Genomic DNA, 18,883 nt, shown 5'->3' with positions numbered 1-18,883 from the left:
GATCCTTTTTTACCGAAATTCCTACTTCTGGATAAACATTCAGTAAGCATTTTAGACTTATTTGGAACAAGACGACTCAGTGCGCCTTCGCCATACTGTATACCAAACTGTCTTGTTTGTTTCCATTACTTTTGATGTATTTGATTTTGTTTCTGTAAAGTTTTTCTCCATACCATTTCGAACATCGGAGGATCCAAATTGCCAAAGAAAAAGTTTTTAAAATTGTCAATGAAAGAATAGCAAGAAAGCATTAACATTCCATTTACAGTAGGCCTACACTATTTAACACACACACCCTCACACACACACCCACATACATACACGCACACACACACTCACTCATCCCTTCCTCCATGTCCATCTTCATTTTTTTTAATCTACACGAGCAGTACATATTGATCACCTTTACAGAGGCAAGAGAAAATAAATCTCACAGTATAATTTTAAATATGATTTGAAATAACTCAGCTGCATGGGCGTATCTATGACACAATTCCGACAATCTTAACTTCAATTTTTTGTCTGATGGAACTTTATCAAAATGCTGGTTTTAACAATTGACATTTTGACATGTATTTCGTCAACTGCATAATATCCAGGTCTTTTAGGCCTACACAAATAAAACAGCAAATTCCAATCATCTATTAAAAAACGTTTTCACATGAAACTATCGGCATCACACATCGCCCAACAAGGCGCCCAACGTCGAAGGGTATATGTGAATCGGTGTAGGACTTTACTTTATTCAGTAATGGAAAGCCACATGGATGTGTTGTACTCCATTCTTAAAAAAGTTTTGAATAAATTGAGAGCCCTCTCACATTTTATCGTAGCAGAAAATTCTGAATAAATCGACATACTTTCTTTGCCTTCCATTCTTGTCTCCGACTCTGTCATGAATTTACGTGTAATAGGTCGATAAGTTTCTGTAATGCTTTCTCGAAAGAAATAAATCATGTCATAGTGATGAACTATGAAGGTTTCGATAGTTTTCTCTTATTTCGTTCAAAAGACGTAATGGAAACGAGGTAGGGAGAGAGAGAGGGGGGGGGGGGAGGTAGGGAGAGAGATGGACGAATGGAATGATATTGGATGAAATAAGGGAAGAGGAATAATCGGAAAATGGACTAATTCATTGCCTGTTGAATGGCTTAACAATCTGCTAATACGTCTTAACATATTCCCTTTTCATTTCAATGCGAACAATTTAATCTACTCACGATTCTAGGTTTCATTATTTTGTTTTAGCTTGCTTATCATAAAAAATTCAGCTCATGTGATACGCGCACGCATTATTTGATTAGTGAAATATATATCCTCTTTATTGATAAGGTTAACATGATGAAAATCTTGTTCTTTATTAAGCACGTGTTTAACTGTCCACCTTTTTAAAGGTCGGAAAAAAAAATAGGGCTCGCGCTTCCCGCTCGCGTTATTTGAATACTCTTCGTGAGTCACTGCTGTCCGAGGTCCCTTTTCAGGTCAGTATTTTAGCACGCGCTTCTCGCTCGCATTGTTTAGTAATGTAGGCCCATACATCTTTCCATCATGACTACCAAAGCTGCTCAGAATGTTCGATTTTCAAGTCTAAATAGACAACTTAGCGATTCATGTTTATATGAGATATCTTATCTTGTTTGTAAGAATACTGCTAGAAAACTTCCGCCTTTAGTTACGACTACCCCTTCAAAACACCAACAAACAAAAATTACCTAATGTACTTGCTGATCGGGGAAAATGTGTATGAAAATATTTTTTCGCCCCCCCCCCCCCCCACTGGCGAAAACTGGATCCTCCCCTATGTTTCATTATGCTCATCATGTGCAGGGTTAGCGCGAAGCGCGAGCGAAAATTTCATACATTATGGTGACCTGAAAATTAGTCTATTTTCCGATTATTCATCTTCCCTTATATTTCTTTTTTTTTATATATATACAATTAGCCTAAGTATCATGAAGAATATAACAACTTAATCATTGAAAACAAAATTACAAATAAAAATCAAGAAAATTACAACCACACATAGCAATGAACATAATTCTTCTCTTTCTTCCTGTAAAGTACAGACCTGCCGTTGGCATATTATCGTACTAGTTGTCTTGTCAAGTGCCCAGATGCAGTAGCAGACCGTGACCCGGAGGAGACAAAGCATTGGGGGGGGGGGGGGCGGCACTGCATTGTCCGTGAACAATGCTGGCCCCCAATGCTTTGTCTCCTCCGGGTCACGGTCCGCCACTGCCCAGATGAATAGTGCGAGTAAAAAATCTCTACAAAACTATGTGCGGCTATAAACAGAAGAGGCCTAAAGCCTCCTTTGCTACATCCCCCTGAGGGGGGGGGGCACTCAGTTATTATAATGCATAGTGGGTATGTGCCGCGGAGGGGACCCCCATTTTTACACTGAAATTTCTGTTCCAAGGCATAGCATTTTTGTCTTATTGAGAAAAAGAACAAAGAAAGCCGCTCCAAGGCATATTATTTTCTTCTTATCGAAAAAAAAGAAAGAAATCCGCTCCAAAGCTTCGCATATTTTTCGATACGCCGTTCCAGTCGCATTGATCTGCTTACAATGAGCTGAAATTGAAAGCGACCGCAGAGCGCTGTCCGACCATCGCCTCTGCGCGGAGGCCGCGCTAGCCGCATCATGCACGCATGCCCTTTCCATATATTCGCACGTAATCGCACGCTGGTGATCCGTTCCTAGGACCCCCGTTTTCACAAACATTTGTAGTTCCGAAGCCCGTTCCGAGGACCCTCCTTTTTCCAATAAGCCCGCTCCAAGGCCCCCGTTTTTTGACACGGGGTCCTGACGGTGCTCACTGAAGCATGACGTAAAATACGTCCATAACATTTACTCGTAGGGTAGCTTATATAATTACCTACACGCTCATGTAAAAATATATTAAAAACTCGCATTGGTTTGGAAATTATTGATGTTTGTTTAAGGGGGACTTACTTTTTTTGTTGTGTATATTTTGATAGATGGGTTCTGGCATATGGGATTTGGAACTGATCTGGATTTCCACGTGTACATGGTCCAGTTGATGCCGGATTTGATGGAATAAACTGGTCATCCGGGATGTCAATAAGCTTGTTGATTATTGCATAACGAGTATACAGACATTCCATAGACCTTTAAGCCCCCGGTTTATGCCTCTATATGCCGATATGACGGATCTGTGTTCGTATTGTTCAACGCCACTGATCTGAATACTACAATAAAGTGCTCAACACCCCTTTTTGTGAGTTACCTCAGCATCGTGATGCAATTCGGCAAAGCATTGCCGGAGATCAACGGGAAGCCCCCTATATATACTAACCTCGTACTAGTGTGAGTGCCTTTTGGTGGTATATTGACATTACAGTACACGGCATTTTCCAGTGTTCCTGTACATGACACAAAATGTCTTTCTCGATATTCGGATTCAAGATTTCATTGCCCATTGTTGGAGCAATAGCTGCTTTGCTGTTCGGGTAAGTAGATATAGGCCTATGATATTTCTTCTCGTAAGGCTTCGCTACATTAACAGTAATATTTAACACTGAGTTATCTTTTTTTAAATTTTCAATCCTTCATGTTTCGAGCTTTGAACCTAGCTTGTTTGCTCGGTTGGACTAATATAATCATTATTATACGTTCAAATTAGATGTTCCTGTAAAACATGGATTCATTGTAAAGTTGTAGATTCTTAGCTCCGCTAGATGGACACTATATAGCTTCACTGTACATAGTCAATGCATTTGTTAATTCCCATCCACACCATAGCTGTCAATAGTTTGAATATAGGCCTACGTACACCAAAAGTGTTCAGTACAAAAGAAGTGTCTGTACTCAGATAGATCAAGAGATTGACCAGCGTTATTACCCCCTCAGTTATATCGCGGAAAGTCAATATTTTCATATAGCGCTCCACGGTAGCTAGGCAAATACATACACAAATTACACAATTTAATTCTACACTGAATGGAAGTGGTGTACCAAGTATATTTCCGGTTCTGCCAAGGAGCACTGGTTGAAAGGTCCCCACCCATCGACCTTCCCCATCGGTTCCTAGCATGTTCGTAAAAAAAAAATCTGGTGGTCTTATCTAAATTTCAATAATATCATAATCTAACCACCCCTAATGTATATATATATAATTATATATATATATATATATATATATACATATACACACACACATACGCATATATATATATATATATATATATATATATATATAATGTATAATCTATCTCGGTGTGAGTAGGGAATCAAGTATGGTTTGCTAAGGTGTGCCTATCAATAGTTGTTTATACAACTGATTATACCCCAATTTGCATAGCTTTAAGTAACTTTGTGTCTCCAAATTCATACAATTCCCTGCGTGAAGCATATACATGTAGAGTGCCGTGAACGCCGGTACTAATCGTGTTTATTCGGCTTTGGGGGCTATTTCTCTTTAAGCTGATACTATTGTGAAAACTATGTGAAGGACGACTGAAGGGGATATGCATACAGTAGAATTGCTATGTGCAAAGTTATGTATTATTGTATTTATATCAATTAATAAAATATCTGCAAACAATGATCAGTTCTAGACGTTCTGAATAAAGGCATTTGAATAAAAAATGATAATTAAAGATCGCACTACATTGCAATCATACGAACACAATTTCCTAGTTATCTGAAAGTTTTAAAAGTATGATTCTTTTTAAAGTTCCGAATAATGCTAGGAATACCTAAACATTGTAAAATAATGATAAAAAACCAGATAATATCTATGTATATGATCGGAGTAGAACTCGGCTTCAGGTTGCAACAGATGGCAAGATTGATATGACGCTAAAGGAAAATGAAACCTTTGGAACAAGATTGCTTATGTGAAAACATAAAAATAAAAGAAACAGATAAACGAAAGTTTGAGAAAAATTGAATGCATAATAAGAGAGTTATGAGCATTTTAAGTTTAGATCATTATATTAATGCAGATCTTCCCATTGGCAATGCGACAGATGTGATGTCACAACTAGCCTAGTCACAACTTTCCCATTGCTTTTGTATATATTTCACGTAAAATGCCTCTTTTATCACATCTAGATTTTCAATAATAAATTATGGATAAAGAGTTTGTATCACCTTAAGAAAGAGCAAAAAGAGACATTTTAGGGGTATTTTATAGTCCATCAAAGGGAAAGTTGTTCACATGTGACATCACACATATTTGTTGCATTGCCAATCGGAGGATCTCCATAGCATTAATAATTGCAATATTCAAATGTTCATAACTTTCTAATTATTTGTCCTATTTTTCTGAAACTTTCTTTTTTCTTATTCTTTGATTTTTCTCTTTCCACACAAGTCCACTTGTTCCAAGGGTTTCATTCCCCCTTAACCTACGTGCTGCCAGGTCGGACAAAGACAATCACAAGCGACTGTTTGTCCGTTGATATTACTTGAATGCGAGACCCATGAATATTTTACTTCCATAATACGTAAGGGTAGTTAGGCTACTTTTGTTGATACTATAATTTTGTCGTTTTTATAAGCACCATTGACACCATTACTATCATCATTATTCATGATTTATATATTTCTCACCAGACATGAACTATGGAATCTAACCTACTTATGGAGGAAAGGAATTAAGGGCCCAAGACCCCTGCCATTGTTAGGCAATATTCTTTCTTGCACAAAGGTAAATTATGAGATGGTAAAAAAAGTTCGATATAATCCTTACAGATGGGAATTGTAAACTGATAACTTTTAAGTCATAATTGCTTGAACGTGAACGGAGATTCCTGTATTATTAATCTAGTTCATTACAAATTAAAAATGTATTCATGGTTCCAGTCATATTCCACAATGTATTTAGAAACGAGATTTCGATTTTTATTGATTTCTAAATGCAGTATAATAAGACATTTGCCATTACATTCCATTTTTCTCACCCACTGTCGAAGATATTACATGGTGAATAAATATTCTAGTATGAATCCAGTTCTTGCTAGTAAAAAAATGTTAATGAACGGTCCCCATAGATGTGTTTTAGAAGTTATAATGTTTTTTATTCACTGCAATACAAACAATGCACAAAATACAGAGTTCTGTATCAATTCGATTCAAGGAAGCCCATATTTTATTCTGTAGATTCTCTAACAAAAACACATAATGACATCGAGATAATTATACAAGTAACTACATGTTAATGACAAGATGTAATGCATAAAATCTTGTCAATATGAAATAAATTCATACGCATATTATTCCCGGTATTATTAAAAACGCTTATTATCAGAAAAATACTATGGAGGTGTATTGGTCCTTGTTGATTTGAAAATTAGTAAAACATTCTTTCTCCTGTAAATCTGTAGCTACTTGCTAAACATTTTTTTTAAATGTACTTTTTTTACAGGGATTTTACTTGTTTGTGTACAATTGTAAGGAGAAGTATGGTAAAATATACGGGTGAGTATTAGCAAATTATTAAGATAGTTGAGTTGGTGAGTAGTGACGTTGGAAGAGATAGTATAAGGGTTGCCTGTATGCGTATAATTTTTATATACAAGATTTAAAATAAGTAAATAGATAAATAAATACATGAATAGATAATAATAATAATAATGATGATGACATTGATCATGATAATAATAATGATAATGATAACAATAATGATAGTAGTAATAATAATAAGAATTTTCCGCTTTTATAAAGCGCTTAATACATCGGCCTGATGTATCTGAGCGCTTGACAGATATAGATATGAGTTATTAATCACTTCCTGTTAAGTATGACCAGGAATATTAATTACTTAGTGAAGAAAGTACAAAAATAAAATTCACACACGAAGACCAAGATCGTATATATATATATATATATATATATATATATATATGTATATATGTAATGGACTGACGGTACAGACAAAATAGAGAAAATAACTGACAAAGAAAGAAAAGAATCAGAAGAAAAATAGATCAAGAAGTGGAAGAAGAAGAAGGATATGAAGGATAGATACTACTATCTACTAATGATAATGAAAGTAATGATGATGACGATAAGAGGAGAAGAAGAAGGAAAAGAAGGAGGAGAAGACGACGAAGAAGAACACTGAAAAGAAGAAGAAAAGAAAGAAACAAAATAAAGGAAGGAGATCAGCACGTCTAATCATTCAGAAAGGAAGGTTAGAGTCGGAGGTGCTTAGTGTAAAAAAATGTTTTTAAATTACTTCTTTTAAACAGGTTTTATCTGTTTCGACGCCCAGTGGTTGTGATCAGTGATCCCGATATCCTCAAAGACATTCTGGTGAAAAGTTTCTCCAAGTTTACCAATCATGATGTAAGTCAAAATCTATGATATTATCCACCAAAAATAAAATTGATCGATAGAACGTGAGGCTGTGACGGTGATAGATTCCTTGACGATAGTTTTTCGTATCATTGTGGAGAAATTTCTGTCAGATTACACGTAAATTAGTTGCAATGTTGGGCCATCTCGCAAATTCACAAAGTATATTTCAATCAAGGTACATTGTCCATATGAAAACTGGATATATCATTTAAATTAAAGTTTTAGATCCATTTAACAAACTATGTTATTTAAAGTAATTATTCCAAACTGTCGTTCCAAGAATTAAAAGCATAATGCCTGTGAGATGTTTTTACGAGAAATACCTTTTTATATCCTCTTTGTCGTAGCAATTCTTCTTGAAGAACAGACCTTTAGATCAAGGTTTATTGGATCTTCGTGATCAAAGATGGAAAGATGTGAGAACTGTCATTACTCCTACATTCAGCGCTCTCAAAATGAAACAGGTTTGTCTTTAACTATAGTGGGATTTAATACGAATGAAAAGGAGGAATAAATATTAAGTTTAGTCTATTTTTAATGTATTTACTTATACATATACACACACACACTTTCACCCACACATATCTATATTCCATGTAATTATCAGTATTTAAATCTATCTATCTATTTCATTTTTTAAAATTTATCTCCATTATAATACAATTCTATAATAAATAAAACAATGCAAATAATTTGAGATACCATTTTATAATGTTATATATTAGCTCATCTTCAACAATATTATTCATGATCTAAATTTTCATTTTCCACTTAGATGTCCCCTTTGATAAACGAATGTTGTGATGTACTGGTTGAAACTCTAAAGAAGAAGCACGAGGAAGACATCAATATAAGCATTTTCAAGTATAATTAATTTGATAATTCTTCGTTAAAATTCAAATCAGTTTCGAGGTATTCAAGCATAACTTCACTCATAATTATGTATCCCATACAAATTGCATGAAATGTCCTCTTTAACAACATATTTAATTGTTGTTCAGTGGTTAGAGAGTCCGCCTCGTGAACAGTGAAGTTTTGGGTTCGAACCCTTGTTCGAGATGTATTAAGTGTTATCAAATGGAACATACCTCCCTTCTATAGCATGATGCTAAGCATATAAGTTTAGACAAAATTGATTATTATGCAGTCTATTGGAAAACCAGTTTCATATTGCAAGTGGCTATACCTAGGTCGGGGGTAGATTCAGGATTTACCAAGGGAGGGTGTCGAAAAAAAATGAGAGACACACGAAAAGAATTATTACCACTCATTGGAGAACATGCTTTTTCCTATTGAAATTAATTTTGTTTTAAAATGGAAAAAAAGCGGCTTTGGTGAAAGATACCTTATTATTCGATCAACTATTATCAAGATCGGGCTGCTAAAATTGATATTTTCCATAGTTTTGTCAAGTCACAAACACTAATTGATTAAAACAAAATCTGAGAAAATTAATGCATTCTTACCCATTCACTCTCTTTCTTTGTCCATTTCAAAGGGTTTTTGAATCGTTTACGATGGACGGTATTGCTAAATCTGCATTTGGACTTCAGGTTGATGCCCAGAACAATCCCGATGATCCATTCGTTAAACATGCTAAAAAGATCATGGATGCTGGTGTTGAGAATCCTGTACTTATGCTTGCAGGTTAGTCCATTGCATGGTTCACAGCATGGTCATACAAATGGGTTAATAATGGGGAGGGTCTGATGTAGCACAGAAACGGCTATAGATCTAATGGGGCGACGCGACGGGCTTGCAACGTTTACCAACGTAATCACGTCACGGCGCGCTATCACGTTTTATTTTGAGTACTTTCATAAATACGCTTTCTCAAATCTTCGAAGTGTAGGGTCTACACTTTGTTATTTTGCACGCCGGTTAATCACGAAATGTGACAATTTTGCACATACGTGGCATGAGTCTGTACGTACTTTATCTGAAGTTTTTTAACATTTTTTTTATTGTAAGGGGCTGTACAAGACTAAACATGATGTCACACCAAAATTCACCCTGACAAAGATCTCAATGTATGTGTGCAACAAAACATACAACTCCGAATGTCTCACCCTTTGAATAAACTTTCCTGTATCAATTTTAATTTCGAAAAGTGGTAACTCATGAAGCAGTTTAATCTCCGATCGTAACCTGCCATTGTTGTTTCGGTATTTTTTTTTTGCATTTTCATTACGGCGGTGTTCCATGGAACCCTAGTCGTTTTCACATTGGATTCACTAAATACATTTATTTTGTTTGTTATTTGATGATTCATATTTTGCTTGTAGCATTTCACCGAACTGTGGGTCACATTCATAACCTAAGATTTGTAGGTTAGAGGAATTTTATTTATATTTATATATTTTGTTGTACAATTTTTTTTAAATGTACGCAAACGCGATAGCGCACCGTGACGTGACTACGTGAGTAAACGTTGCAAGTCGACACGACTGGGCCTTTCTTTGAAAAACCCACAGCCAACAGTTCGGGTTTCAAAAGATGACTCTTTTTTTTTATTCTTAAAAAAGAGGAGGGACGGAGGCGACCTGAGCACAAAGGTCTCTGCAAACGAATTTGATGGCCAGTTTTTGCAATCAGAAAGAGAGAGAAAAAAATGAAGGATCTGTTCACATTTTGGTGAATTTTTGTTTAAAGAATTGTCTAAAAAGGGGGACATTATGGAGAACCTTCCTGGTTGTTGAAAGTTCTCTTTGGAAAATCAAAAATAAGAATGGTAAAATTCTGCAAATTAAAATGCCCACGCATATTTCTATTTTAACTTTGGCTTGATGGCTATTCATATCTGCTAATTTGTCGTCAAGTAAATTAATGAATTTTAATGTTCAATTTACTGTTTAAGTTTTTTCATTTACGTCTATTATTTTTATTCAGGGTTATTTCCTCCACTCGCCTACATGTTTAACGCTCTTGATATCGGCATGTTTCCGGCCGAAACGAAGAATTTCTTTAGGGACGTTGTTGTCAAAGCTATCGATATGAGGAAACATTCTTCTCATAGCGAGGTGGGTAAGAAAAAGATCGGAATATGAAATAATCTAAATGCTTTATGTACTTTTTCACTTTAAAAATATCGAATTCTGAAAACTTTTGCCTTACTAGTTAATTCAAGAAATGGTGAATAATGTTTGAAGGTTTGCATGGTTGTATGGATAATCGCGGAAGTGGTTTACGATACACCATGTGTAAGTTCTGGAAAGGACGTCGATAAAGTGAATAGAGGTAGAAATGAATGGAGGAATGAGAAAGTGAAGGGTAGAAAGTAGAGTATCTTCGGGAAATGAGTGTAATCCAGAACGACTGCACACCAGAATGAGTGGAAAGCTAGAGTAGTGGGCAGAATGAGAGGCTCGGGTAGAAGGCTGGTTGAGTCGAAGAAGTGAGAGAGGCTTGCGTAGATGAGAGAAGGCTTGCTTGAATAGCCGGGTGGAGACTCGGGCAGTTTGACTGTCCTCAGGGTAGCGTTTCATACAACCCTCCTTAATTTTGATTGGCCGAGATGTACTGTTACTATGGTAACCCTTATTTCATCTAACAGTTATCATAGTAACAATGCTTCTCGGCCAATCAAAATCAAGGAAGGTTGTCAGATCTGACCACTTGTCAGTGACAAATGTTGAAGAAAAGCTCCCCTGGAACTGTAGTACCTGTAGAAAAGGTAAAATAACAGTGAAACATGTTAGTAATATGCTTTTAATTTCTTTATTGGCTCCGTAATAGTAATCATGTGTTCTAATTCACAATGCATTACATTTGTCATCTGAATTACCCAATGGATTCTTTTTATTCCAGCGGAAAGACTTTCTTCAACTTATGATGAACGCCCACAACGATGACGACATCGGCTCAGAGGTCGGAAAGGACACGAACATTCTTAACGACCAGATTGAAGAGCGCAATGATAAATCTCTCTCCACCAGTAAGAAAACCCAGCTTACCATGGATGAGATATTTGCACAGGTATAAAATAGCTATATAGTAAATATGATGTATGAAAATCAGCCCCACAAACATGACAAAAGAACTAATCAGCACCAGAATCACTTTGTTCGTAAAATGCGGACTGCGTTCTGCATGTCTAGCATGTAGTGGGTTGGGGTAGGGAGAGGCCCTCCAGTTATTTATAAAAACCGAGCTAGACCAAATACAAATGTACCCATCCAGGGGGCCGTTTCATAAAGCTGTTCGTAAGATAAGAGCGACTTTAAGAACAACTGGTGAACCTTTCTTACGCGCTTAACCATCGCCAATGTATATACCATTTATCACAAGAAAGGATCACCAGTCGTTCTTATCTTACGAACAGCTTTATGAAACACCCACCGGGCGTACAAAAAAGTATACATGTAGGCCTATTATCCTTGCACTGCAAAAACTCCGGTGATGATTTAACACCAGCCCAGAATCTATATACATTATGTCCACACCATAGAAGTATTGATACAACACCAGTTTGGAATCAAGCCGATGCTGTTTTAATACTAATTGGTGTTGCATAAACACCTATTTGGTGTTAGACCAAAACCAAACTGGTGTTGTTTTACACTTCTCTGGCGTATGTAGATACCGGGCTGATGTTAAATCAACACCGGTGATTCTGCAGTGCTGGGTACATAAATGCGGTTTTCCACTAGGGCGCAGACAAGATCAGGGTAGTGTTTCATGAAAGGATTTTATCCGACAAGTCCTGTTTCATCCGACAATTACCATAGTAACAGTGCCTCTCAGCCAATCAGAATTAAAGAAAGTTGTCAGATCTGACAACTTGTCAGACAAAATTGTTGATGAAACGCTCCCCTGGAAGGGTTGCGGAAGCTACTTTTGTCATTTCGGCATGCTGTCCGCCACCAAATTCCGTAAAAGATTATGCAAATGATCTTGTCATAGGACACGACCAGGACTGTCTGCGTATTGTCGTAGGACATTCTTGGGACTGTCCTAGGACAAGATTATCTAAATAAATTTGTCGGCGTTCGGTGCGGACAGCATGCAGATCGTATTAGGACAGAACCGGAGACATTTAGGACAACGTCACGAGTGGTAAATTCAAGGACTAGGACAATCGGACAACTTGCGAATACTCCATGAAAATTATCGTTCATTTGTTTTTTTATGAATTTAGAGGTGTTATTTTTTTCGACCACAATGACTATAAAGGATTTTATTTTTGTTTAAAATCAAATTGCATACATTGGTCATATTGGTGGAAATCCGAGGGGGAGAGGGGCGACGCGTCCCCTCACTTTTTGGAAAGGGGGCGCATTTGACATCAAATGCCCCCCTCCCCACTTTTTGGAATGAGCAAAAAAGAAAAAGATGGAAAGAGAGGGAAAAGAACCAGAAGGGAAAAGAGGAGAGAAAATGAAGAGAAAAACAAGATGACAAAGACGAGTGAATTAAATAAGATGGGGGGGGGGGGGGATTTTCATGTCACTATGTTAAATGCTCGCATAGCCTAATCTATGAGATACATAACCTGCTCAATAGACTTATATTAAGCATAAAATTTCAAGTTTTGGAGTAAATTTACAAAGCATTTTTTGGACATTAAGTTTTCAATTTGTTTGATTTACAAATAAATTTCATAGTTTTCTGTAAAATAACTATATTTTATGGTCTACATATGAACATATCTCTTTTTAGGCTGGTCTGATTGAGAATAATATCAGCTAAAGTTGCGCGCTTGTATTTTGATCGGGGAGTTATGTATACCTGTATCTATTGCAACAAATTATTTTAAATTCTCTTTCATGACAGTTTATCGAAATTTTCGGCTCGCAATTTGTGCTCGCATTATTTTTGTTACAAAATACATTAACCCATGCATCCTATTCATAATTACAAAATGTCCAGTTTTCTGACCTTAATATTAATTTCGTGCCCTCATTGGGCTTATTAGATTAATAAGTTAGATAATAATATTTTCATGATTTCCTGATAATCATTGTCCGTTTTTTTCAGAATGGAATATCGACAAGTTTCACCTCTCGCTTAGGAAGATAGTCATCATAGTCATATGAAGACAAAAAATGTCCTTAAAATGTCCCGGTCGCACCTTAAAATATATGTTATGATAAAAATATCAACTTGAGCTTCGCACTCGCATCATTTATTAAGCGCGATCCATATCTAATTAGTAACTGCGCTTAAATTCTTTTTTTTTTTAGATCGGAAAATCAAATATCTTAAGCTCGCTCATCGCGCTCTTATTAATGATATTATAATAAAGAATGTAATTAGAATGTCCAGATTCTAGGTCTGAATTTAAACACGCGCACGCATGTTTATTTAGATACGAATCCTGTGGAACTTTCAGATCAGATTATCAAATTAGTAATGTAGGAATATTATAAATTTATCCAATTATTCATCCTTTTCCTGATTTACAAAACGTGAGATGTCGAATTTCGTTTTGGCTCGCGCTCAGATCAAGTGTATAGTCATACCCCTATCTTGTTCATGCTTTTAAAAGGTGCTTAGAATCAGGTCGGAATGTAAAAAAGTATAATGTAGTATTTTTACTTTTTGAAAGCAGATTTTGTGCATTTTTATACCTTTCAATAAATTATCTCGGATCTTGATTTTTTTTTTCAATTATGGTAACTTTAAAAAGACTGCATATGTTCATTGCAAAGTCGGGGCTCTCTTTATAACATTACTTTCTTATAATTTTTTTCCACAAATAAATACATATATTACAAAAGAGGACGAAAACAGGAAGTTATAGGATGCAAATTGCATTCGACAGGCACATGCGGATCAAGGGGCGAGGTGGTTTTGCAACCCCTTTAAAAAAGTACAAACAGAAGAAAAATAAGTGAAATGGAAAGGGAAACTTAAAAAAATGACATGGTGGAAAAGAAAAGGAGGGGGTGCCGTGCTGATAACGGCCCTCCTCTCCCTGCTGCTGGCTTACCTCTCCCAGTATTAAAGAGATATACAAACAGCACAAAAGAAATAGGAATAAACAAAGGAGATGAATGAAATGAGGTGAAATAGGATCAAGTAGGAAAAAAAATCGCGATCATGTACAGAAGATAATTGGCCGAGATTATGAATGTGTAAGATTTAAAATATGAGTTTTAATTTTTGGACGAAAATGTGAATCCAGTGTCTAATCGCCTTTGCCTCCTATTGTACCAATTGAAATATACTAAGAAAGAAAATGTAAATGGGCAATTCTGGGAGGCCGAATACGATCGCTACGCCCTATTGGCTGCGTAAAAAAGGAAAAATTGAATAACCAAAGAAGAGGGGGAAAAAAGGAAGAATAGTGAAGAAATTGACAGACCTGCAGACGGGATGAATATCAGCGTTTCAGCAGGTCAATTTGTAAAAATTAACGGTTCATTTCGCGCTTCATACTTTCAATAGTTTAATTATACGAAGATTGTGCACGCTGTTCATTTTTAAGAAAAATACTTAGGTCTTTTCGTCTTTTCTAGTTCGTCCTTGATGTTTAAAAGAAGTAAGTTCGCGCTTCGCGCTCATATTCTATGTTTATGAGAAACATGTTTTGTGCACGACTTTTTTCAGGAAGGCCTATTTTCCTGTAAAGAGTCGTGGTGTAGTGGTTCTGACTCCCGCCTTGTAAACGGAGAGTCCTGTGTTCGATTCCCACCCCGGTCTATAAACCGTCCTTTGGCAAGACGTATTGCACATCTTGCCACTCTCCACCCAGGTGCTAAATGGGTACCCGGTTGGATGCGAAAGTTATTGTATGCTGGATTTGGCCAGCACAATTTTGAGGTTGCGATGAATGCAAGGAATGCTTCCCAGGGTGTGGAAATTGTTTTAAAGCGGGATTGAAAAGAATCCTGGGGTAAATCGTTTTGTCCCTGCTGTAAATCGATTTGAGTCGTTCTGAGAAAAGCGATATTTATAAACTTGGTATCATTTATTATTATTATTATTTCTTATTAATGACATCTCATTCATGATCAAACAAAGTGCTTCAATTTGAAATCTATACCTGTTTTATTAGTTTTGTTATGACATTTGTCCTATTCGTAAAGTCACGCGCTGCCTACGGTCCTTTTTTCAGTCGAGTACATTAAAATAATCTAGTTCGTAATCAAACGTTGCATCAAACAACTTTTTATGTTCAGTACATAACAAAATAATCTACTCGCATCATTGCCAGCTTAACTATTGCAAGAAATATTTGAAAAGTCCACTTTTCGATCAGTAGAAAATGCTTGAAATATTCGTTCTTCAAGTCTGTACCCCCCCCCAAAAAAAAATCAACTCGTGCTTCGCGCTCGCGTAATATGTTTAAAACACTGCTTGAAATATTAAGTTCTCAGGTTTGTTTAGTGATGTACTATTTGGGCCCCTTGACCCTGTACTTCGTTACTTTTTGTAATTTTCTTGTCTTGTATTATCCCGTTGCCCCATCTAGTGCACTGACCACAAATTGGCTTTTGCTACTTGTGTACTCGTTCAATACATATTAGCATTGGATCTACACATTCCTAATTCACTCCGCTTGCCTTCCTATTCCAGTCCGAACGTTCCTGAAACAGTCCGCTTGCCTTCTTATTCCTGTCCGAACGTTCCTGAAACTGTCCGCTTGCCTTCTTATTCCAATCCGCACGTTCCTGAAACATACCGCATTGCTTCTTTGCTACCTGAAGCTGACCTGATCGCGGATGGTTTCCAGGAGACGCGGAAGGGTTTAGGAAGGGCGGAACATCATCAGGACATCGTTAGGGTAAGGTCCCGAAGGGGTCAGGAATTCAATATCCGCGTCCAAATTTTGGTCGAGACCAAAAGTTGGATGCGGACAAATTTTCTTAGGACAGCGTGCGGACACTCCCAGGAATGTCCGGACAGGTTTCGGAAGGGTCGCGGATTGCAATTATCACATTCCGCGCCTTGTCCTGACGCTGTCCCTAGTGGAAAAGGGGTATAAATGCCAGACGATTCAAGTGGTGGAAAATGCATGTCAGAAGCCCGTCCTGCATGGTCAGATTGTACACTTCTCTGTCGATATGGTTGATAACCCTTGGTACCAATCAGAAATCATATTTCCCTCAAAATTTCTTATTCAAAATGCAGGCTTTGCTGTTCTTTCTTGCTGGCTACGAGACGACAAACGTCACGCTTGGTTTCCTAGCCTACTCTCTAGCTACCAACCCTGATATTCAGGACCAACTGATCGAGGAGGTGGATGAAATTACACCAACGAGAGATTCAGTCGACTATAACTCGATCGTAAAGATGTCCTTACTCGACATGGTGGTCTGTGAGACACTCAGGTTGTATCCGCCCGCAGTTCTGTAAGTAAAAGCATCTTTACCTTGCCATCCTGTCCATCCCTGCTTGCCTCTCTTTTACGTCCTGTACCCGATTCTGCTTCTGTCCCTTATCCTTGTCATTCCTAAACCAGCGTTTAATGTCTATATTCGTACGAGATGTTAGTGATTCACATTTCTTTTAGCCGTTATCGCCCTTAATTTTCTCGATACTTTCTCTTGAACGACAGGGGTGATCGAAGTTGTAGTGAAACATACACCGTTGAAGGATTGACCATTGAAAAGGGAACTCAGGTCTTCTACTCCATTTATAATATCCATCGCGATCCCTCTCTTTGGCCGGAACCGGAGAAATTTGATCCATCGAGGTTTGTTCTATGTAAAAATGCTTCTGCATTAAGAATAATGGCATTAGTCAAAATTCGATATAGTTTTCCTCTATACTAACAAACTCTCTCCCTGGCAGTGTGATGTCATAATATTTACAACTGTTTCACATCCTATTACCACGTTTGTAATGCCCATAATAATAATTTGATCCATTTGATTTCAGTTCACCCTCTTGTTTTGAATCACTAATTTTTAATAAGGTAAATGCGTTATACATTTTTTTCTCTTATCATAACCAGCTCTTAAAAAAATATTGACAAAAACATGTTACTCTTGTAGAGATTTAAACATTTAAATGTGATATAATAACCAGTCATATTACATAGGATTACAATTTCCTGTCCCGTTTTACTAGTATAAAAAATCTTAATCTTCCCCCCTGTAGGTTTAGCAAGGAGAATCGTGCTAACCGACACCCGATGGCCTGGATACCATTTAGTGCTGGACCTAGGAATTGTATCGGGATGCGGTTTGCTTTGATGGAGATTAAGATGGCGGTTGTTCGTATCCTCCAGAAATACCGATTTGTGCCAAGTCCAAAAACAGAGGTAATATCACAAGATTAAGCAAATAATTTATTAAGGGTTCGGGAACAAATGAACCATTTAAGAAAATGAAAAAGTTTTCGAGGCATGAGCAGATTCAAATTAAACGACCCAAGTACCATGGTCAACAGTGCAGTTGGATGAAAGTCAATGAATTGATTACAGACAGAATCCGCAAAACTGGACTTATCAATTAAAAAGCTTATGACAACTTCTTTTTACAATTTGGTTAGGGTATAATGTTATGTGACTGCCATAATTCTACATGAACAGGAGTCACTATTTGCAATGATTTTCCGGAATTCTTGCTCATTTGCATTTTAAGACTTAACTGCAAACAGAGAATTTTCGCAATGCGCCCGCTTTGTGGAGGCTTTGTAGAGTATTTGTGTATTTTTTGTTTCATTTTCGTTAATTTACTTAGGTAATTTAACTAAAATCAGTATCATCAATTTTACTTTTAATCAGACTGCTATTCAAAGTAAAAATGTTTTTATCTCTTCTAGATTCCTGTGAAGTTCGGCACTGGAAACAATCTCAAACCTGATGGCGGTATGTTCCTTGGGATCGAAGAGCGCAAGTAAACTCAGTGTCGTTGCATCACACAATATATACATGATGTGAAACATAAATGAGAGACCAAATAAAAAAGAAATTGAATATGCGATAAAGACATGATCACAGTGATATAAAATCACATATTTTTTGTAAGTTGGAAGGGGGAATATAAAATTCATTTCATATTGGTCAATATTATTCCTTAATAATCCTAAGTAAACATCGGTCATTTTCATGATTTTCGCTCTTTCCAATATCGGATTTGGCAAGATTCAGTGAATGGGATGATATTCAAAACATTTTAAATAATAAAAATTCAATGTGGGATAGGGATTCAGGTTATCAAAGAAATGAAATAGTTCTTATCAACCGACATCAAATGAACTCGAATGAAAAGTTTACATGATTGAGCCGTTAGGCCTAATTGATAAGAGATTCATTTCATTTGCCCATTCTCTGAGAACCTTAAGTTGTTAAGGCAATAACTAATATGGTATTATTTTTTAGTACTATTACATTAACTCTGAACTATAACTGTAGGGTATACTCAGTCTTTGGTATACTACATATTTGATTTTGGGCAATGTTTTATATAACAAAAAAATAAAACCTACCTCTTGTACATTAAGGTAGTCAAAGTAACTTAAGTAACCTACCGTATTATTTTTTTGGTTTTATATTTCTGCTGCTGATTTATTTTTTCTTGACATCACACGAAGTCATTACTGTAATTATGCTTAATTCTTATTATTTATCTCTGATTACCACTGAATAAATATAGCTAATCG

General features: G+C 36.5%; 1 protein-coding gene across 1 annotated transcript; it reads left to right on the top strand.

Annotated features, from left to right (window-relative positions):
- The first annotated feature begins 3,107 nt into the window (after window positions 1-3,107).
- LOC121418481 (cytochrome P450 3A24-like) lies at window positions 3,108-18,558 on the top strand. Its single transcript, XM_041612387.1, has 13 exons — window positions 3,108-3,474; window positions 5,585-5,678; window positions 6,396-6,448; window positions 7,222-7,318; window positions 7,678-7,794; window positions 8,106-8,194; window positions 8,829-8,977; window positions 10,220-10,350; window positions 11,138-11,305; window positions 16,406-16,626; window positions 16,833-16,970; window positions 17,378-17,540; window positions 18,044-18,558. Exons 1-13 carry the CDS (start codon window positions 3,404-3,406, stop codon window positions 18,119-18,121), a joined length of 1,569 nt encoding a protein of 522 aa, XP_041468321.1. The 5' UTR covers window positions 3,108-3,403; the 3' UTR covers window positions 18,122-18,558.
- The last annotated feature ends 325 nt before the right edge of the window (window positions 18,559-18,883 follow it).

The sequence above is a fragment of the Lytechinus variegatus genome, chromosome 7 (assembly GCF_018143015.1).
Source record: "Lytechinus variegatus isolate NC3 chromosome 7, Lvar_3.0, whole genome shotgun sequence".
Classification (NCBI taxonomy): Eukaryota; Metazoa; Echinodermata; class Echinoidea; order Temnopleuroida; family Toxopneustidae; genus Lytechinus; species Lytechinus variegatus.
Note: the sequence above shows the minus strand (reverse complement) of the source record. Positions and strands in the feature narration are given on the sequence as shown.